At 30.0% G+C, this 15305-nt stretch overlaps 1 protein-coding gene across 6 annotated transcripts; it reads right to left on the reverse strand.

The window, feature by feature from the left end:
- Nucleotides 1-33: 33 nt before the first annotated feature.
- Nucleotides 34-14833, reverse strand: LOC118444518 (epidermal growth factor receptor kinase substrate 8). Of its 6 annotated transcripts, none has more exons than XM_035872866.2 (11): nt 14620-14833; nt 13779-13888; nt 6717-6791; nt 6292-6530; nt 5844-6180; nt 4541-5754; nt 4332-4449; nt 1769-2140; nt 1532-1700; nt 1327-1462; nt 34-1256 (listed from the first exon to the last, which is right to left on the reverse strand). In XM_035872866.2, the coding sequence occupies exons 3-11, from the start codon at nt 6760-6762 to the stop codon at nt 1191-1193; spliced, it is 2697 nt and encodes an 898-aa protein (XP_035728759.2). In that variant the 5' UTR covers nt 6763-6791; nt 13779-13888; nt 14620-14833; the 3' UTR covers nt 34-1190. The 6 variants fall into 6 exon arrangements, with proteins under 6 accessions (XP_035728759.2, XP_085519867.1, XP_035728760.2 ...); XM_085663741.1 differs by lacking the exon at nt 14620-14833 and adding an exon at nt 14399-14506 and having other exon boundaries at nt 1769-2116; XM_035872867.2 differs by lacking the exon at nt 14620-14833 and adding an exon at nt 14399-14505.
- Between the last annotated feature and the right edge of the window lie 472 nt (nt 14834-15305).

Genomic DNA, 15305 nt, shown 5'->3' on the forward strand with positions numbered 1-15305 from the left:
AAAATAAGATCAATTGCATTTATATTAAAATTGTATTCGATTGTATTTTTTAACAAATTATTCGGACGAAGAAACAATTATGTTCCATCTCAATCGATTTATTACAATATCATTATTATTATTATTATTACATTGTTAATTTAGATTATAAATTGACGCACAATTGACGTACGTAAAATGCGCAGAAATCTTTACTGCTTTTTTTTTTTTTTTTTTATTATTATTATTATTATTATTATTATTATTATTATTATTAAACGCCACTAAACATGCTTCGCATAGAAGCAATATATAATAAACATAGCTAATAATAATAATAACTGGGTGATGTGTTTGTGAAAGGAGCTTTGCTAAGAATTGAAAATTCTATACAATAATATTATTATTATTATACTTATCGATGTGTTCACGTCATGATGTGATTCCGATTGGAGGAGTATTCAGAAAAATTATGTGTAATATATCGAATATATAATTCTAAGATTATATATAAGAAATGATATATATACACAGACGGATAACTATTTATGTCTGTTATTAATTAATGTATAATGATAGCTTCAAAATAAACATAACGCGATATTAATAACAAAGGCATTTAATTTTAAACAAAATGTTCACGAATATGATAGTCGATTTAAAACTTGTCTTCTTATATATATGGCAAATGTTTTAATATTATATCATTATTCTTTTGTAGAAATTAATTTCTTTCGCTAATACTGCTAATGTATTTATTTAAAATTATGAGACTTTAATATCGTTAATTCTTTAAGTTACAATTAGTCTGTCATAAATATATACATATATCTAAAATTAAAAAATTGAATATTGATTTTGAGTAAAGAATGTGTGCTAGCTGATTTTTGTTCAGTCTATATATGTAAGAGTAAATAAGTATATCAATGAAAATTTCTTATTTTAAGTATTTTTCTTTAATGAAATTATGAAGTATTAGAGCACATTACTTTCAATTTACGCATTATATATGCAGGTATATAAGTAATCTTGACAGCTTATTGCACTTTATAATTTTATTAAAAATAACGACTATTTTCAAGCGTTCAATTATCGCCTGTATATATATACATATACATATATATATATATATATATATATATATATATAGGTATATATATATATGTGTATATATATATATACCTATTATAATTGTGCCTTTTATATTTGGTTTATTCTGCCTTTTGCCGAACCTTCTCTAAAATCTGTTTTAATTCTGATACCCTTGTCGTCTCGTACTAATAAAAAATTTAATGTATTAGAATCAAAAGAAAAAAAAATGTTTATAACTATTAACGTTAAACTTACCCCACATTCGTTTCGTGATAAGATGAGCTGTTTTTCCAGCCTTTCACCTTCATTAGGGCCAAAATATTGTTCCAATTGTCGTTTTGTTAGATTAAATATTTCAGCACCAGTCATATCTTTCAATTGTTTACAAACTCTATAAAATTAACTATGACTTTAATATTTTATTATTATTTTTTTATATATAATAATTTTTTATACTTACTTATCTGAAAATCCTTTTGCACTTAACCAAGATTGAACTTCACGAGGAGTAGAATATTGATGTAAAACGGTTGCTTGCATTTCAAGAATATTTGGGCTACGTTTTTTTTGTCTAAACATGTTTAACACATGTTTAAGTTCCTCCTGAACTTGATCTTGATTACACGTACCTTAAAATTAATTATGAAAAATAATTGTACTGTATAATTATTGTAGTATATTGATTTTGAAAACTTACCAGCCAAAGATTTATTATTTTTATACAATTCTGATTTGTTGGAACCCGTCGATGTTGTTGATTTTTGAGTTTGTAGAACTGGAGGAGGTGGTGGAGGTGGTGGTGGTGGTGATAATGCAGATGATACTGGTAATGATGGTGATGCTGATGGTGCTTGCAATGCTGGTGGAGCTGGTGATGCTGATGGTATTGGTGTTGGTGGCTTTAGTGCATTGGATTTGTTTTTCAATTTATTTTTTAAAGTTGTCATTTGTAATGGTTGGACTATAACTATCGGGCCATTCTTTTTTTCCATTGTTGAAGTTTTTCCCAATGTGTTACTGGATACGTTGTTGTTTGTACTTGAAACTTCATTAGATGTAGTCAAATTCTCTAAATTAATTGATTATCTTCAATTTTTTATATTCAACCGATTATTTTTTTTTTTTACACGTTCATGGAATATGAAAGCAAGCATAGAATTTGATTTTTATTTATTCTGCGGATTTTTAAATATGCAATACAATTATACATTCACATTTTACAAACATGAAATTTTTTTTCGCTATTGATAAAAGCACTTACACAAACAAAGAATTTTTTTTATCTTTGTATCAAATTTTATCCCACAAAACAATATTCCATACTTTCAACAGGATTGGACAATACAATAACATTTAGACGAATAAATATTGTAATCATATATATTTGTTCATAAGGTGATTTACATTAATTACAGTGCAATGAAATACTGGACGGATCGCATTCCCAAACCTTGAACACAACATTTATTGAAATATATTTTGACAATCGTTACGAAATGAATAAACAAATTAATTGTAAAGGCAAATTCCATTAACTTGTAATATCAAAAAACGTGTTCATAAAAACTTTAGTACATATAATAACATAATTTACTGGACGGGAAAATAAATTTTATTGATAACCATTAGATTATTAATTCCACCCAATTATTTTCTACTTTCTCTGCAAGTCGATGCATAATTTATACTAGCTGCTTTACACGAAACATACAGATACATGCGACGACACGTTAAAGCACAAATTAATGTTTTGCTAATCGTCAAAAAAATGACAAAATCTTTTCAAGTCAAACTAAAAATATCGTACCTTTTTTGATATGTTCATAAAATGATTATTTCATTTGTTTATTTAGTCTAACGCTTTTATAAATTGCAGCAACTTTTTTGATCTTGAAATATGCATCCAGAATGACTCGCTTAATTAATATGGTCACAATATAGATATAAAAAAAGAGCCAGTCGTTAAATACCCTACAGACTTGAGTTGTATTACAATATTTTCTCTAAAAGTCTATGTGCAAATTATTTTATCTTGCTAAAGTAAATTTGGTTAGTCGAGATTCTTTGTACGTACTTCGTACATAAAGTATCTTATGGAGGTATTAAAAAAGAAAATAAAATTAAAGGAAAAAAAAAAGAAAAGAAAAAACAAAGATATGACAATATGTAGTCAATGGAAATAACGCGTTTCTCTATTAATTGTTAAATAATAATATCTACTATATCTAATATACTAACTTATAAAAAAAAAAACATTCCATATACTTAAAGATAAATTAATTGTTAGAATTGATTAAATTAAGTTGGATTAATTTTGAGAGCATCGTTCAAGTTCACCAACTAATATTTTGGTGATATATGTAAACTAACTTATTAATCTGGTTAAAGAAGAACTTTAAATGTCTTCTATAATGAAATCCATTATTTAGTATAAATAAAAGGTAATCAATCTTAATATTATATACAGGGTGGTATTTCTCTTTTTATATATATAAAGAAAATATATATATACATATATATATATATATATATATATATATATATATGTTTTCAAACTTAGATTCATACTTTTATTATATGTCATAAAAGATTGCTAAGAAATATCTCAGATAATAAAATACACATAAGAAATGATCCGGTTGAAGTTAACAAATCTTTCTGTAATTAATGAATGTATAAACGTGAAAATAAAAAAATCGACAGTTATCTGCGAGATATAGATAAGATTTTAAAAGAATAAAAAAAAAAAAATAAAAAAAATAAATAAAAAAAATTCACATTATCCAGGGTTATTAATAAAATCCAAATCACCCTGTGGTCGTAGCGATAACGATTTTAATTGTTCAGTCTAGACGTTACTCGCGCGTACACATATTATTATTATTATTATTATTATTATTATTATTATTATTATTATTATTATTATTATTATTATTATATATACAGAAACATTAAATAAAATAATATATCAAGTATTATGTAAAAGATGCATTACTGTAATATTCAATTTTAAAGAGCTCATTATAAAAAGAAAATAACAGCTACTCGCAGTAAACTTTACAGTGATAATCTGTAATTAGATAATTTTCTTATCGTTTAAACAAGTATGGAGATAGAGAGAGAAAGAGAGAGATAGAGAGAAAAACACAATGAAATTTTAATGCGAGACACAAAAATGTCCACGTAATCGAAAGCAAAGCGTACCGAGGACAATTTATTCAAGAAGACAGAACGACGTTATTAAAAATAACGAAATTCACCTTTTTTCCCAAGACGTTCTTTTCTCACCCAATCCGCGGATGCTGGTGGTGGAATCGCATGAGTTCGATGAGCTGCTTCTGGCCCCGGACTAGTACTAGTCCTTTCAATTTCAGAATCCTATAGATATTAATGGATATTAATTGATTTAATATAAACAAAATTAAACTGAAATGTAATGATAAAAAAAATTAAAAATTGAATTTCTCACTTCGTAACTATAGCCATGTCCTTGTCTAGGATATCGACTTGTATATAATGGATTATTAAATACATCGTTTTCAGCAGGCTGAGATGGATTGTGAGGCGTAACAATAGTATGTGGCACATGAGCAACTTGACCCCTAGAATTTCTCGCTTTCCACCACTTTCTACTGTCATCGAATATTTCCAGATATTCACCTCTGACAACCGTCAATTCTTTATCATTGTTGGCCGTTCTAGGATAAGTAACGTGAACGATCTTAGCATTTCTATTTACGAGCTCATCCAACCAAACTTCTTGAGCTCTTTCAATGGCGGCATCTCTAGGTGCTCTTTCAATGGAATCTACTGATATATCACTGTGAGCTCTGGTTTGTTCGACTCTTTTTTCTCTTGCATAAAGTTCCGAGGTCGTTGCGTAATTTCTATCAAAGTTTTCGGTACTAGCTCTATCCTCTCTGATATCGTATTCGAGATAATCGCTACTGTAATGTGACTCGTCGACGTCTCGATGATTGTAATAAGGATCGTTTTGTTGTTCAGGAAGTTCATCCCTCTTTTGCTTGTCAGCATTCAAAAGGGAAGCGAGATGATCATGATCTCGGTCTTCTGGTATGGGATATTCCGGTGACCAACCATCCATGAAGATCGGATGATAAGGTGGTACGTGTCCTTTCCATTGGTCACGAGGAATGAGCCACATATCGCCAAAAGAATGCCAGAGTTCAGTTTCCTTGCTGGTAACACAATTGATTAACAGATTGACTGCTTCTTTGGTCAATAAAGGTGATACAACCTTGCTTGGTAAATTCGGTTCATAATTCGTATCGTGAGATGCATCAACGATCAGAGCAAGTGGCGTGAAAAGAAAATGTACCAGTTCCGGTGCATTGGGATTGTGAATGTGCGCTTTCAATTTGGCCAAAAGGTTGAAAGAAAGTTTGAATTTTTGAAAGATATCGATGAACTCCATCTCTGGTGGTGGCTTTGCTCTCATCGTTAACATGCCATCACCCAGGTTTCTCTTTTTCGACTTTCTGTTACGCCGTCGACGTTCCAATTCTCTCGATGCAGCTGCAGCATATTGCAAACGTGCAATAAATTTTTCAATGTCGTCGAAGCAATGATATAATATCGTCACGTCACGTTCGTATTTTTTTGACGACGTTGAAGAAACTTCGTCGTTGTTTTCTTCGCGAGATATATCGTTCTGGCCATCGGCTATAAGATGAAAATAATTATAATCCAAGCAACGGTACAAAATTTTAATTATCTTGTATGAATAAAATAACGCGTGATATATTATTCACCATTAGTCGCATTAAAAGCAGACACCTGTTCGCGTACATTCACACCATTCAATGGAGGTTCAGGTGGTGGTAACGCAGGTGGTGGTGGAATTTGACCTCTTGGACCTCTAAGCGAACCACCTGGCACGAGTTTCCCCATTTGAAGCATTTTCAAATCCTCTACCAAGTCTTGAGCGGATACGCTTTGACATTGAAAGATATGCATTTCTGCTCTTTGAGAACCACTGTCGTCAGCGACCGAAAATACCAAAATGTTGTTGTACATCTCCATTGGGTCTCTTGATGTAAATGCAGTTGGTTCTTGAATCAAAGACGCTGGAAATCGTTCCATCACGGCCTTTTCCAAACGAATACGATTGTTAAATATATTTATTAAAAATTCAATCGATATTGATTTCGGTAGAAAACATATATATATATATATATCAATGTATATATATCAATATACCCCAGTTTCATTGTCCATGATAAGAACCCAGTTTCTTTCTAAACGAAGTTGCATCTTTTGACTCCATATACCATTGCTTTTTTCTAATTGCAAAAGACGACGCATACCATCAGCTGGATAAACAATACCTATCTCTTTCGTCACTGTAAATGTCGCTAAATGTTCCATCATATATGTAGGTGGTTCGGTACTACTACCACGGCCACCGGAAGTACTCGATGGTCCGCTCGAGCCACCATCTTTGGGAAAGAACAAATATTTCATTATATACTTTTTTAACATAAATAATTTATATTATTATCATTACTACTATTATATTTTAATATCGACATTTAATATTTATTAATGTTAATTCATGATGGATGATATAATTAATATATATTTTCAAATACCATATAATTTACCAACTAATATATTAACAATACCTTTGTTATAAACTGCTGGACTATGGCTGCTGTTATAGTATGGCATATTGGAAGTTCAAACACGATCAATCTTGCCTGAAACATCAAATCGTAAAATAGAAAATAACGATGATAGAGAAATGATAGATATACGATAAAGATTATTTTTAATTAAATTTCTTTTTTTCGAATGTCGAAATAACGATTCAATATCACGATGACGGTCTATAGTTGAACGGTATGCCTGTTAGCTATATCCGGCTAGCATCGGGTCATGGGACCCATACTTGGTATCGCATGAAAGTCAGCATGTAACCAAAGTGAAATTCCAATGAGCCTAATTCGTTTCGTTAGGCATGTTTCGAATTTCTTTAATGGGTGTGTATGAGTGTGTATGAGTGTGTATCGTCAATTTAAACTTTCAAAATTATTTAAAGAATATCATTACTAATTTAATCATTTAAGAACGTTTCAATTTATGGCACATTCAAGATGGAAAATTTTTTTTTAGAGCGTACTCTAATCATATACAAGATTTAACAATTTATGATTCCATCAGGATGACGAAGAACTTATTTAGAGCGTATATTAATCGTTCGGTACAATACAATTTATGGTCCATTTAAAATTCTATTTAACGAACAATAGCCAAATCCATTATACTTTATGACTGTAATAGCTTTGCTTTTTGCCAATGCCGTTCGAAGAATTCAAAAGTGAAAAGTAAACTTAGAGATTGTGAGATATTTTCCCTTATCTATCTTGATTGTAACGCAAAGTGCTTCTTTGATAATATCTTTCTTTTTGTCCTATCGATATAAAAGTAAATAATTTGATGGCATCGATCACGGATCACGAATTAACACGTATATGTATATCATACGTTAGAAGTACGCTCTTACATACACCACAAATAAATAGGTATATGTAAGTACATCATATACGTATCTACATCTAGATTAGAAGGTAAAAGTTCTTATGTACTGTAAAAAGAAGTGCATCATCCATATACTCACACGAGTCATGTGTGTCTATTATATGTGTGTGTATGTGTGTGTGTATGTAAATATATCTATGTATGTATGTTATATATTATATATATATATATATATATATATATATAAATATTGCGTATTAAGACAATGACCGTCATAGGGCAAGTTCTTCTCTCTAACATAAGCGAATGCTTTCACTGCTGCGTGGCTCGCAACAGTAAGTAATGTTGCAATTTACTAAAGAGAGAGAGAGAGAGAGAGAGAGAGAGAGAGAGAGAGAGAGAGAGAGAGAGAGAGAGAGAGAGAGAGAGAGAGAGATAAGGTGCCGTGGGAAACTTTAGAATGTTGGAAGACATTGTTAAAAAGTCAAGTATATCGAGTGTCCCTTTTGTAAGGATATCACTTCGACCATTATCCGCAGCTCTCTTGATTTTTTTTCTCATTAAAAGGGGAAAAAAAAAATATTAAATAAAAAAACATGACGTGATACTAAGCTCGAAGCTATTTCTCTCTCTCTTTTTCTCTCTCTCTCTCTCTCTTTCTCTCTTATCCTCCTTTTACACTTTTGAAAGATAATTTTCATAAATCTTTTCAATGACTTTAACCGAGAAAAGAGAAAAAGGTATAAGCCAGGATAACGACGATCTGTGTATGAAACTATAAAATATCAAAGAAACACAAGTTTTTAACGAGAATCAATAGAGATTCCTTCACGGTTTTCAAACACCCATCTAACGTTTCAACGTTGAATCACATCCAACACACTGTCTCTGTTTTTTTTTCCCTTCACATCAATGCACGCTTTCTAAGAAAAATTATTCTTTGTCAAAATTATTTATTTTTTATGACTTATACGAACTCGTCCCATTTGCCAAATCATTTAATTACACAAAATAAAGAGAAAATAAAAATTGATAGAGTTATATCTATAGATTCTATCAATTCTTTTTTTTTTTCCCCCATTTGACGGTGTTAAGCCTAATCATTAAAGAAACATATTTTTAAATGTAATAAAAAGTTAAAAGTCGTTCGAGTGCTTCGATGGAAAAAAAAAGGAACTGATAAATCATTCTAATAGTAAAGTTCGTGAACGACTCGCGTATTCAACTAATGCACAATGAATAGGATTTCAACGTGACTATTTTAGAGACTTTAATGCTAGCATAGACGAGATTTTTTCGATGATATTCATTGAAGTTGTCATAAACAAAAACGAAGAAAAAAAAAGACAAAACAAAAAGAAAAAAGAAGCAATTATGCCAATTACTATTTGCTGGGTGATCAACAGAAAAAAGAAGATATTATTGTTCGCGTGAAGCAGTGAGTGAGAGAGAGAGAGAGAGAGAGAGACAGAAGCAGGAGGAAAGAAAGAGAAAACAATACACGAATCATCGATAGAAGGAGCCAAGTAGTCGTTTCTATATGCAGGCACACCTCAAAGAGAAAAATTTACTAACGGAATGCGTGTCGCAGAGAACGTAGTATAAGCACGGCCTTGAACGTACTTGACATAAACACCACGTTCGACGTTCTATTCGTTCAAAAGTGAGAAAAATTCAATAAAAATTTTTTAACATTGCATAGAATCGACAACAAAATTGTTTCCAAGTAAATCAAATTTACGAGAATTTTTTCTAATGAAATTAAATATTACTTCTCGTTTGTTCAAGGATATTTAGCTGAAATCGATAACGTTATCTTCTAATGGTAGCCTAAATCTGTAACTTCCGCATTCTTTTTCTTTTTCTTCTTTTTTCTTTTTTTTTTTTGATCTACTTAATCTACTTAATCTACTTAAGAAACTCTTGTATTTTAATAGTTTTCCAGTAGAAAAATATATATATATGGTACACACGTAATTTATTCTAACGAAAATATTTTTAATGAAACATTATTATAGAAAGTTTCTAAGGTAACTACCTTAGAAAGTGTAGAGTCATATTCGACTTAGATATAAAATCGATATCGAGTCACACTCGATATAGGAGTAAAATCGATGTAGGAATAAAATCGATGTCGAGTCAGACGACGTATAATTCTAACCTATAAATAAATACTTATATGAGCAATTACGTAACAAAAATTATTAAAATCCGTAGGTTATTGTTAGTTTTCATATCATTGGGGGGGTGGGGGGAAGAAAAAAATACATAACGTTTAAATCGCGACAGATTAAAACGCATTACTTTTTTTATGCTCGAGCAACCGTTTAATTAAACAGATGCAAGACGTGCAACATAAGGGCATTGACTGAACTGCCCGTAGACGTGCAGGAATTTATGCGGAAGTTTCGTGTTTTTCATTTATCCTACAACCGTTACTCCTTACTCGTAACTTGGTCGCTCGAAGAAACTACCGGCGATATCTATTATGTTGGTACACTTAGCCACATGACAATTGTATTTTATACAAATTAATTTCTTTTCTCTTTTATCTTTTTTTTTTTTTTTTTCCTTTTTTTTTTCTTTTTTTAGCCAATCACTTAATTATCTAATTATAAGTTTTAGCGATCATTTTGTTATGTACAGTAAATGTAAATTGAATGATAAGATACCGTATAGATATCTATTATGCTTTGGTATTTAATTACCGCATACAAGTTATTTATTTTTTAAAAACATTAGTTATCTAAATTTGAAAGATTATTCGATTAGACAAATCGAATTAGTCACGTGAGATCGATTTTATTTCATACAAATTGAATCTTTTTCAAGGACAATTTATTAATCAATATTTTGATCACTACTTGGATCATTCGATTATAAAAATCGAACGAAGAATAAACTACTAATTTATTATTTACAATTGACTAAGCGACAACTTATTTGAAACAAATGAAATCTTTCTAGGAAAAAAAAAACTAGTAATCCCGACATTTAATAAATGATCCTTATTCGATAAATCGATTATATAAAACATACGATAGTAACAAAACTCGAATGCAGATGGCGGCGCTTATAAAACCCGATTCAAACAAGATAGATACGTAACAAAAATGAAATAAGAAAGTTTAGATCTTAAAAAAGATCTGATCGAAAGTAAACAACAGAAGTTTAGGTAAGTAGAAGTTAGCGTGTTCCTCGTGGTTGGACGCATATGCTTGAATAAAATATATATATATATATACACACACACAGCGCGTGCGCTCGCATACTTGTACATAGCGAAGGAAGAGAAAAAAAAAGAAGTGGAAAGAAAGTTAGCAATGTGCCTCTCGCATACCTTCCAATTCGTGTTGCAGTGTTGAACAAGTTTTCCAGTGAATGGACCGAATGAATGCACTCCGAATGCTTCCACACGATTAATAACTTTAATGATCGATATTTTGTTCAAAATATATCTTCAAAAAAAAAAAAAAAAAAAAAAATAAAAATAAAAATAAAAATAAAAAAAAAGTGTTTTCTACAAGTATTTATTTTTACTCCTTTTCATTTTTCATTATTGAGACTTCGAAACACGATTGTTAACTATAACGACTGATTCTTCATTAAATTAAATCTTAGATATAGTTATTGTCATTTTCTAACCTCAAAAAAAGAATAAAAAAAAAATTTTATTCGTGTTAATTCCTTTTTATATTTCATTAACGTGGATTCAAAGATAATTCATGATCGTTTTAGAAAAACTCTGCGAGGAATGAAGAATGATCGTTGCAGGGGGTTAGACACGAAGCAACAATAAATAATGGAAGTTTGTATTGTTCGTTTCGAGAAAGAGAAAAAAGAGAGAGAGAGAGAGAAAGAGAGAGAGAGAGAGAGAGAGAGAGAGAGAGAGAGAGAGAGAGAGAGAGAGAGAGAGAGAGAGAGAGAGAGAGAGAGAGAGAGAGAGAGACAGAGAGAGAGAACGTGCAGTACTTACGAGAGAACGAGTGCGCGCGCATAAAATCGAGAAGATGCGTTATTTAACGGCGTAGGAAATTGCCTAAGGTCATCCAGTGTCACGTCGTGTGTCATCATGTCAAGAGATTTGCACCAAGAGTAGGAGGTAAAAGTAAGAAAAAGGAAGAAAAAAAAAGGTAAAAAGAAAGAAAAAGGGAGAAAAAAAAAGGTAAAAAGAAAAAAAAAAGAAAGGAGGAAAAATAAAAAGATTCAACTGTATGCCCGTATAACTAGTATATAAGAGTATAACGTATATAGTAGAATATGAAAGATATATATAGTGTATAAAGCATCATACGGGCTTGTGTGACACGACACTTTCCAGAGAAATGAGCCAGAAGTAATGAAAAGAGAGATGATTATGGTTATATTATCAATATATTTTTATATTTACGCATTAGTATTTTATATTAGTCTTAGTCATAGTATTAGTATTATTATTATTATTATTATTATTATTATTATTATTATTATTATTACTATTATTATTATTATTATTATTATTATTATTATTATTATTAGTAGTAGTAGTAGTAGTAGTAGTAGTAGTAGTAGTAGTATTACGTTTTGTCAATCAATTCTTTTGTTCAATATTTTTATAATTATTCGTAGATTTAGAATCGTTCTAAAATTAGATATTTAAAATTCGCCATTTTGATGATTGATTTATATTAAAAATCTATACTTTTTATATTAATTATTGTTACAATTAGTCTTGCTTCTTTTACTTTGTTTACTTATTTATATATATGTAATATAATAAGAAAGGAATATGTTGAAAGGACCATTTGTATTCGTTTTTCTATTTTTTTCTCGATTAATTATTAATGCGATTCCTTTTTTTGCTTTTGATACAACACACAAACATATATATACTTTGAAAACAAATTGTCAATGAAAATATTTTTGGAGGTTATATCGTATTCGTTAATGATGTCATAATCCAAAGGATAATAAAATTATTATCAAAGAATAATTTTTCTCAAGATCGAGTATATATTATGTGTCAATATAAGAAAGAATCGTTTGAAACTATCGAAAGAATTTTCTCGATGAGTCTTCTATCATAAAATGTTTTCATCATTGAGTATCTTAGATCTATGTCATGGTGATCGCAATGACACGCGTAGGTCTACTTAGTGGGCGTGTATTACAGGTGTTCTTAGTAATATCAAAGATTAGAAATATCATTAGAAATGATTATTACAAAAAAGAAAACAAGAAAAGAAATATATATATATATATATATATATATACACATAGATAATTATTATATAAAATAATAATTACGTAGCATTTAACTGTAATTTTAATAAATAAACTGATTTTCTTTTTTTAAGCTTAACCTACTCTCGTCGCTACGACTTTAGTGGAAATCAGTAATATCCTTCGTTATAATTAACACCGAAACACCGTCGATCGTATCTCTAAATAGATAAGAATTTTTACACTTGAGTATCGAGTGTAAAAGTATCATGATTTTATGAGCGTGTGTGTATGATAGAGAGGAAGAGAGAGAGAGGAAGAAAGAGAGAAAGAGAGAGAGAGAATGACGATTGTCACGAAATAAAAAGCGATCTCATGCTAGATATAAATATAATATATAATCGCCAGGTTAAATATCACCATAAAGTAAACATTAAAAGAGTAGGAGGAAAGTGAAAAGAAAAAAAAAATGAATTTTTATATTTCATTAAAAGTAGTTAACCGGATTAAACAGATAAGATATATAAGAAAAATAAAGATGATAGATTTCTTTTTTAAAGAAACGATCGATCGATCGTGTTACGAACTAATGAGTCACCACCCTGCAGTGATAATGATATCGAGATAACAATGCGAATTGTTTTCTGAAACGTAGCATATTTCAATTTGTTAAGGTGTTACAAATTCAAAAAAAAAAAGAAAAAAAAAAATAAGTATCTATGCTACTAGTACATGAAAAAGAAGAAAAATATATAAATATTGTCTATTATCTTTTCAACACGTGTGTGTGTGTGTGTGTGTGTGTGTATATATTATATGTATACATACAATAAATATACTTGAAAGTCACGTACAACATTAAAGGATAGAGAATATTATATATCTGAATGTATAGTTGTAATAGACGATAGACATATTCACGTAAATATAGATAAATTCGAATAATTTATCTTTCCATTAGTTTTTAATAATTATTTGTTAAATATACAAAATAATATATGTACCTGCGAAAACCGAAGAAAAATAATCTCCCTTCTCTCCGATCGGTTAAATAGTTCATCTATTAGAATTCCCACCTATGCATACGTTGGCAATCTGGTCACTCTATTTGATCCTTCATTTTAAGTAGAAAAAAGATAGATGTAAAAGAAGAGAAAAATAAGAAAAGTTACACACTAATTTCCACGGTGCACGAATTTTTTTCTTAACTTACACTATCGGCAGATGTAAATACACAATAAACGAGGAAAGAACGAAATCTAGGAGTAAAAAAAAAAAAAAAACTAAAAAAAAAAAGGTAAAAAGAAAAAAACAAAGGAAATAAAAGTAATGGAAATCGTTTTGATTTAGATTTTCACTAGGAATTATTTTAACGAGTAATCCTAAATGAACACACTGGAGAGCAACAGGTGTGCCTTCCGAACGAATACCAATTGGAATATCAATTGGAATTCCGTAAAGGATAAAGAAATCCAGGATTGCACTGAATTCCGTTATGGCGTTAAAGTGATATCCTTTTAGAAGGAAACCTTGACACAGCGATTGCTTTTATTTAGGCGTGTTCTTTCACGGAAACGATGTGAATGTGTAGGATGGTTATATACAGTATTGCTATTAAACTTACAAGGAACTGTAGGTGTCGCGAGCCGATGACGATAGGTCATGTACTGCTTGCAACAAGCGAGCAAGCGAGCGAGCGAATGAACGAAACGAAACGAAACGAAACGAAACGAAACGAATGGAAAGGAAAGGAAAGGAAATGAAAGGAAACGAACGAAAGACGGATGGCCGCCGAAACGACAGGCAACTCAAACGAAAAATATCCTAGAGATTTTAATTACTTACCTATTTTTAATTAAAATAATTGTTTCTCTTTCTATATATATATATATGTATATATATATATATATATATATATATACACACACACTTCACTCCTCACATACACAAAGGAAGAAACCTTTTCAAGGAATGAACACCTCTATCTTAGTCCCAACCATACTCAAGTGAAAATTTCTCACGACTACTTTTGATTCTTCTACCTTCTTTACTTCGCGGTTTAACTCTTCTCACCTCTCTATACCCCTTTTACCAAGGTGCGATCTTTGATACGTCGATTTCTATTGGTTCATTCCTTCGATCTCTACGTCGTCACGATCGTTTCTTTTAACAGTAACGTAATATCTTTTTTGGGGTTATACTATGAAAAAATAATTTTTAACGTTATTCTAATTGTTAATTTTATTCATAATTTATGTTACATATGATATTCGTATATCAATTAAAATATAATATCCTTTTAATCTGTCTTCCCTATCTTATTATAATTTGTAACTTGTAATTTTATTAGAAGCAAAAGTTTATACTCTTTTAACGCAGGCATTGAAAAATTCAATATCCGTCAGTGGCTTATCTGTTCTGTCTTATTCGTTCATTAGGCGCCATCTCGAGGCTTAAGGATAAATTACTTCAATTTTTTTATCATAAAAATTATAGAAAAAAAAAAAATTAATATGAATTTAAAGGATCCA

The sequence above is a fragment of the Vespa mandarinia genome, chromosome 23 (assembly GCF_050613455.1).
Source record: "Vespa mandarinia isolate Hongniang chromosome 23, ASM5061345v1, whole genome shotgun sequence".
In the NCBI taxonomy this organism is placed as follows: domain Eukaryota; kingdom Metazoa; phylum Arthropoda; class Insecta; order Hymenoptera; family Vespidae; genus Vespa; species Vespa mandarinia.

Bases quoted from the DNA above. Each gene is read 5' to 3' on its own strand.
- LOC118444518 (XM_035872870.2), bottom strand. From the start codon at position 6,762: ATGCCATACTATAACAGCAGCCATAGTCCAGCAGTTTATAACAAAG. The intron at 6,181-6,291 runs GTATATTGATAT...CGTTTGGAAAAG, and splicing joins TCATGGACAATGAAACTGGG to GCCGTGATGGAACGATTTCC. The intron at 5,755-5,843 runs GTGAATAATATA...TTCATCTTATAG, and splicing joins TGCTTTTAATGCGACTAATG to CCGATGGCCAGAACGATATA.